Here is a 7,557-nt window from a genome sequence, read left to right as displayed (position 1 = left end):
TTCATGCGCCGCGTCGTCTGCAGGCTTGGACTCGGCGCTGCGGCAGTAAGTTTATTTGTGTAAAGGGATTTTATATTTTTCCCTGACCAACGTCGAAATTCCCTGACTTTTCCCTGACTTGAGACCGGATTCCCTGACTTTTCCCTGATTTCCAGTCCTGTTTTTTTTCCCTGACTTTTCCCTGACTTCCCTGATTTCCCTGACCTGTAGCATCCCTGGTGCAATTACAATGTAGTTCAGATCTGACCAGCACAATTTTTTCTTTGTGATTGCAGTTTTGTGTTGAAAATGTAGTTATCAGTTGATGACTAGCTCTTATTATACTTTGCTTTCTGTCCAAAGTATTTTGTTTGTTGAGGTTGGCGTTAAGTGACAAGAACTTCACCAACTAACAGCTATCTTCTACAATCTAGAGCGCACAACCGTTTCGTCTACCAAAACTAGAATTCTCAGAATTGCCTTCCCACTGAACCTTTCCCACCAACTATCTGCTATCAGCTGTCTGACTGGGAATCAGATAAATGTACAATTTTAAGAATTAGACGTCTCATTCCTGTAACAACACATCTCTGTTGCTAACTTTCTTTTAGTGTAACATGAGAATGAATTTGAATCATAATTGAATGTCATGTCATAATAACAGATTGAGTGAACAGAAAACTCAAGACTTTTGGACTGTCCAATACCATGTGAACCAAACTGATAATACATTGGAAATGATGGTTCTTGGTGACACTACAGACGGACATAAAAAAGTTGAAAGGAGCAATGACAAGTATGATTCTGCTATAGAAGTGATGTCGGGTGCTGATGGTGACATGATTGGTCAATTAATTAAATTTTAAAATAGGAAAAATTTCCTTCCCACCTCTTCTTATGAATAACAATTAAACATGAAGACACTACACCTTTGGAGTATTTCTGAATATGTTTTCTAAATGATGAGATGACGATGATTACAGAGACTAACAGAAGTGTTGGTAAAGTACAAAAAACAAGATTAAACTGCAGAAGTAGATTAAATAATTCGACCCCAGATGTTGAAATCAGAAAGTTTTAACTTCCATGAGAAAGTGGCATCCTCGTATGAATGGGCATGGCAAATCATTAAACTATAACGGTCCACACCTAAAAAGGACCCAGATAATCTACTGCAATATAGTTCTTCTTTTTATTTAGCGTTAACAGTTGAATCTAACCTGTTAGGTGCTATCTGAAACATAATCCATTTATCTGTGATTTATAACACTTACATTGCATTAGGTTATTCAGTATTCTACATAACAATTTACACTATAGCGTTTACAATAAGTATTATTTAAGATTACATGTCACTTGTTACAATGTATCTATCATCTGATCTAATTAGGGAAATGGTATAAAACAAACAGAAAGGTAAATCACATAAAAAAATGTAGTTTACAGAAAATATTCTTTAATTTTTAATAATGTAATAAACCATTTTTAAAGAAGATTTTCTAAAAATGAATTGAAAATGTTTTTGTATTAAAAAAATGCAATGTAGTAAAATTGGTTTAAATACAAATTTTTGATAACTTTAAAACGTTAGACCGGAAAATAATCTTGTGTATTGTGTTATCTGTGGGTTGTATCAATAGATACCAATGAAGAATCATGAAATGAAATGCTTGAGACAAAGGGAGTTTTTGTTGCATGATCATTAATGTCATCTGGCTAGTTGCAGTAGATGGAAAAATTGGAGATAGTCAATCAAAATAAAGAAATATTGTGATTTTTAAAATGTATTTGACTTCAAATTCATATATCCTCTGTTTATAGTAAATCAAAATAAAGAAATATTGTGATTTTAAAAATGGATTTAACTTCAAATTCATATATCCTCTGTTTATGTTCATGAATTGGAGTCCATGTATTTGGGAGCAATACCCGATATATCACTGATAAGCAAATTACTGACTGCTTCATAACCCATAGATAGATAACCAAATTAACAAATTAATATTGTTTTTCAGGTTAAGATATAAGTTTAGACATGTGGGTTTATAACTTAATATTGTTTTATCAAGGATAGAGGTGGTCTGAATTTCTTGCAAACATATTAAGTTTAAAATGCCGTTATTTAAATAATACAAGTATATATACAAAAAAATTTCAGATACAGTGCATGCATTCTGGAAGGTCATTCTATAAGCTAACAAATAAAAGCTGAAAGTAGAGGATATGGCTTAGTTCTTATGCAGCCATTTTACTGAACCATGACAAATATCTTTAACACAATTTGTATTCTTGAATTACATTTTGTATTTTCGGCCAATCCCCAAAAGTTTCAGAATGTGAGGGATTGGTTTGGTAATAATTTTATTTACTTTATTTAAAGTTACTTTTAATAAAAATCTGGAGTTATCTAAATAAAACTTGGGCTGAAAATATCTACTCAGATTCAAGAATAATTTTTTTTATTTGAATTTGAAAAATCTGCATTTGACCATACTAGTGTGGTGTCAATATATTAACAATGAAATGAGCAGAAAACAGCCGTAGGTTATCATTCTGATCCTTTAGAATACAAAATGTTAAATCAGGCTCAATGGGTCTGTAATAAAATAACTTTATATTTTTAGTTTGTATTTTACATGTAATAGGTCTCTGTTTGGATTATTTCACAAGAAATGTGTTGTCTTATTTATTCACAGCAATTTAAAAACTTAAAAATATAACACATAAATTTTACACACAACAGTTGGTTTAAAAAAATAAATCTTGAAATTTCTGGTCATTTTAGCCACATGACAAGAATGACAGATGGGACTTTAAGTTAACAGAGCTGATTTTTAATTTTATAAAGCTACAATAATTGCTTTTAGATTTTAAAATGAACCAGAAACAATTGTACATTACAGCGCATTGTAGCATAAAACTCCATACCAAATTATTTATAAAAATATACATTATGAACATTTACAGCCAAAGGTAAAACAACTAGAGTAAACAATAAACTATTATGTACAGTAAATGTATCACAATATATTGAATGTATGAGGTCTGTTGTTGGCGTGTGAGAAAGTTACTTGCCGTCCCACTCCCTCAGTTTACCATTACAGAAGACCAGATTAGATTTAGGCCATGGCACCACTTCTTTCTCCATTGAGATATTTAGGCTCTTGTTAAGGTCCTGTAAAATAAAGTGAGATACAATATCAGCTGTGTTGTTGGTATGTGAGAACTTGTGCTGTCCCACTCCCCCAGTTTACCATTACAGAAGACCAAATTAGATTTAGACCACAGTACAATTCCTTTCTCCACTGAAAAATTCAGGCTCTTGGTAAGGTCCTGTAAAATCAAGTGGAATACAATGTCAATAATTGTGTTGTTGACGTGTGAGAAAGTTACTTGCTATCCCACTCTCTTAGTTTAACTTTGCAGAAATTTTGGTTGAACAATAAAACATTTTTACTTAAAACGACAATACATCTTTGACTGATAATTCAACATTGTGTAATCAATTGGGAGGGGATGTGTTTAGCATTGCTTGTGAATTAGGCATAATTAATGACCTTTTTGTGTATGTAGGGATCTAGGGTTAATTCTGTCCGGAAAACATTGCTATCACAAAAATAACATCATACCTCAAGCTCATTAAATTGTAAATTCCATCTAGACAATACCAATGATGAGGACACAAATACAATTCTACTTATAACTGTGTCAAGCAGTCTAATTTGAAATATTTACAAATTTAATTTTAATGTTGTTGCTTTTGAATATTCAGAAAGTTCTAGACACTTTGATATAAAATCAAGAAGGAATATAATATTATAACGCTGAATCATGTCTTACCATGCATTATATATTTGCTATGTTGGTAATACTTATCACAATTATAATTTTTGTAATACTTCAGTTCAAAAATAAACATTTTTACTCATTACACTGTAACCAATAATAATAAAATTATCCTTTAAAACACAGTAAGACAGTAAGCAATATCACAAGAATAATATTTCTATAGATCAGTATATTGTAAATTCAGTTCTACATTAATAAACAAAATTGTTTGTCTTGTAAGTTTGTTTAGCTAACAATGGAAAGTGATCATTACAATTTTATCTTTTTTCATATTTGCAGTGCCAAAAACTAATTTAAAAACTGAGTTATAAAGATAGATACATACATGGAAGTAAGAGATGAATTGCTTCAGTCTGGCACCCAGCTTCTCATTTGATTGAGATAACATTTCTAAGCTGTAACACACAAGTAGCCATAATACATTATCAGTTAAATCATGTTTTAAACAGTAGGTCAAAATTTTATTAAATTTAATCCCTTGGCAGTTTATTAAAAATACTTAACATTATAATATTTTGTTAATTTTATTGTTTAGTTTTTGTACATATAAATTTCCTAGTTATCGTTTTTAGGTCATTAAATACTCATTTAAAGAACTTTTTTTATTTATTATAATTTTTAGAGCTATTTTTGCCTATAACTTTTATAATAATATTTAAAAAACCTACAACAAATTTTGCTTTATAACCAACTAGTAATCAAAACAGTAAATATTCAGTGTTTTAATTGATATTCCAATAAAATTTTCCAATTTATTTAGTCATGCACTGCTTTTGATAATTCTCTCCCCTGACCAGCATAGGCATTAAAAGTATAAAGTTCAAATTGAGGCTATCTCGTTTTACTATATTTATTTTATAAATAACTGAAAAACTAAACAAATATAAACCATCAAATAAACTTAAATAACTTAACTATTAACTTAATTAAATATTACAACAGTGTTTTTATAATGTATTTTATAAAAATAACTTCACGAATACCCTATTACTGACTTCTGCCACAACCTTGTCCCATAGAGTCACACTATAACTCTCAAATTTTTATTCATCATGAGCCCATTCCAATACTGATATATCCACTGCACACTAAAAACATTTTAATACAACCCACCACACAAAGAAATCTATTGAAACAATGTGATTGCTATCTGCATTGAGAGAACACGGTTAAACTTTAGTAAACATATGATGATGGATCTGAGAGTACACAAAGAGGCGCTGAAGTGCAGGAACACGAGAATGGTGATAACTAGTTGTGAGACAACTTCTTGTGTAGTATAATAACAAATAAAAGAATAGAAAATGTGTTAGAACGCAATATTACATCAGCAGCACAATTTTGTGATATTCCTATAAATATACTATTAAAACAACCAGATGGAATAAACAAAAGTATAAACTATGTCAGAAATAATTAGTTCAAATAACACAAACATTTGAATTTCATTTTATATTTACAGGAATTAAGTTTGTAAATAATGTCATTTAAATTATAAAACTGATATTTGTTATTCATGGCTTACAGAACTGGTGTTTTTCAAAGGCTTATAAAGGTAACATCAATACGAGACTGCTGTAATAACTTTTACTGCTGGCTTGAAATACTTGTGGTGGCTGCCACAGCATGTCATAAAACTATAGAAACATATATTTTCAACTTCAACTTTGTAATAATTTTTAAAAGTATTAATGAACTTGACATGAAAAATATGTACACACGTTATATAGTTTCTGTGTTTTTCACTTAACACCAACATTACTGACCAAAAATTAAACGTAACACTAAAACATATTTATTTTAAACAGGAAAAGCTCTATAATGATGTGAAAACTCATTTTGAAAATCAAAGTAAAAATACTGAATAAAGCAATTGCAAGTGGACCAACTGAAATAAAGCATTCTATCACATCAAATGACCTTCTCAGAACTGTGTTTAAAACTGATTAAATACTTTTTAACCATATGACAGTTAATAAATATAATTGTTTTCAAATATTAAACCAAGCATTCATTTTACACAAAATGGCGTTCACATTGAACCAAACTTTAGATTATATTATTTACTCTAAAATCTAATGTCTATTATTATTGTAATGAAATAAATATGATTTTATTTTTTTGAGGCAGAATTAAAGGCTGTTTAGACCTATCTTCCACTCAACCTCAAAAAACTAAAGTCTAGGCTAAAGTAAATTAAAATTATCAAGGCACTGCACAGTAGCCTAGATTTCAGACCTACTAGTTTTTCAATTTCATAAATAATTTTTTCATATTATGAATTTACTATTAAAACACTATTTAAAAGCAGTATAAACATAAAAAAATGATTATTTTATCAAATAATTATCTTTATTTTTTTTAAAACACTAAAACGAATTAAAACAAACAAGTTGGTCAAGCAACTATTTTAATTTCATTTGTAAATTTAATGTAGCAAACAAAATATATCACAAACCAGCAACTTATTCTGATTGCATATATAGATTTAGGATAATAATGTTGACAAATGTAACTACAAAAAATGTCAAAACGGGCACAAGATTAATATTATTTACTAAAACATTATTTTATGTACCTTAAATTGAATGATGTTGGTAAACATTAACGTAGCCCAAAAAAAAATTTTTGAGGGTCCAGACAACTGATATTTTCCCATAGTGGACAGAGAGTAAGGCCCCATTTTGTTTCTTAAAAAGTTCTTGACCCGTTTCTTTGTTCAGCACGATATTTCAGTTGAAAATTTGGGGAAGGGGTCTGGACCCTTTGCTGGCCACATCCTTGGTTCGTAAGCATTATTGGCTATTTATCGCAATACAGGTTTGTTGAATATATTTTGAGTGTGCAAGTGTCAGAGTGATTGAAAACATTATAATTTTTACTCAAAATTAGAATAGAACATTTTCAAATTCTTATAAAGTGTGACTAGTGTTATCAATCTTATACTATAACCGATTTTCATTACTTGTGTTCGATAAATTCCTCCTACAATTTCCGGGCATGGATGTGCAAATGATCTGCACTTCTCTCCAAAATAAGAGATTTGCAAATATTGACAAAATTTAACATTTGATAAAAGAGTTTTTAAAGAAGTAATTATTATGAGACCTAAAAATATCCAACTATTCATTTTTTACATTTATTGTGGTATGATTTATATTCTTACTGCGTGTAAGTAGTGTTTCATATTTATTAGATTGCACAAAGTAACAAACCCTGATAGTAACCAATTTAATTACACTTATGTTCATAGCAAGTTACCTATTTGATCATTAGGTTGATCACTATATGTATCTTATTTGTGTAATCACCTACATGAAACAAGTTAGTAACAAACCTTTCTTGTCCAGACAAAGTATCAACGATAGAAGCACATATACTACGGTTCACTTCCGCTTCAAACAAAGGCACTCCAAAACAGCAGTCCAATATGGTCCAGCCAGACACATCACAATCAATCTGATTAGTAGTTTTAGGAGATCTTTGTTCCATATCTTCACTCCTGAAACATTAACACAAATTTGTGAGTGACTTTTGCAACATTATAGTTAAAACCAAATGCCAAAATCTAGTAATCTTGAAAGTTAAATAAAAAATCCAAGTTTAATTTATTGAAAAATTTTAACTAGTTTATAATATGACTAAAACTTACAGATATGCATTAGTCTGACACAACTGATTGCCTGACTATACAGGGCCATCCAAAAGTCAGTGTCTAGACGGTTTGAC

The 7,557-nt window shown here is 29.9% G+C and overlaps 1 protein-coding gene across 1 annotated transcript in view; it reads right to left on the bottom strand.

Annotated features, from left to right (window-relative positions):
* Nucleotides 1-2,574: 2,574 nt before the first annotated feature.
* Nucleotides 2,575-7,557, bottom strand: part of LOC124360474 (protein FAM91A1) — a 46,159-nt gene continuing 41,176 nt past the window's right edge. The window contains 3 exon segments of the mRNA XM_046814137.1: nt 2,575-3,154; nt 4,154-4,223; nt 7,166-7,330. Coding sequence (XP_046670093.1) covers nt 3,047-3,154; nt 4,154-4,223; nt 7,166-7,330 — 343 coding nt within the window. The 3' untranslated portion in view covers nt 2,575-3,046.

This window comes from Homalodisca vitripennis, chromosome 4, assembly GCF_021130785.1.
Source record: "Homalodisca vitripennis isolate AUS2020 chromosome 4, UT_GWSS_2.1, whole genome shotgun sequence".
NCBI classification, from domain to species: Eukaryota; Metazoa; Arthropoda; class Insecta; order Hemiptera; family Cicadellidae; genus Homalodisca; species Homalodisca vitripennis.
Note: the sequence above shows the minus strand (reverse complement) of the source record. Positions and strands in the feature narration are given on the sequence as shown.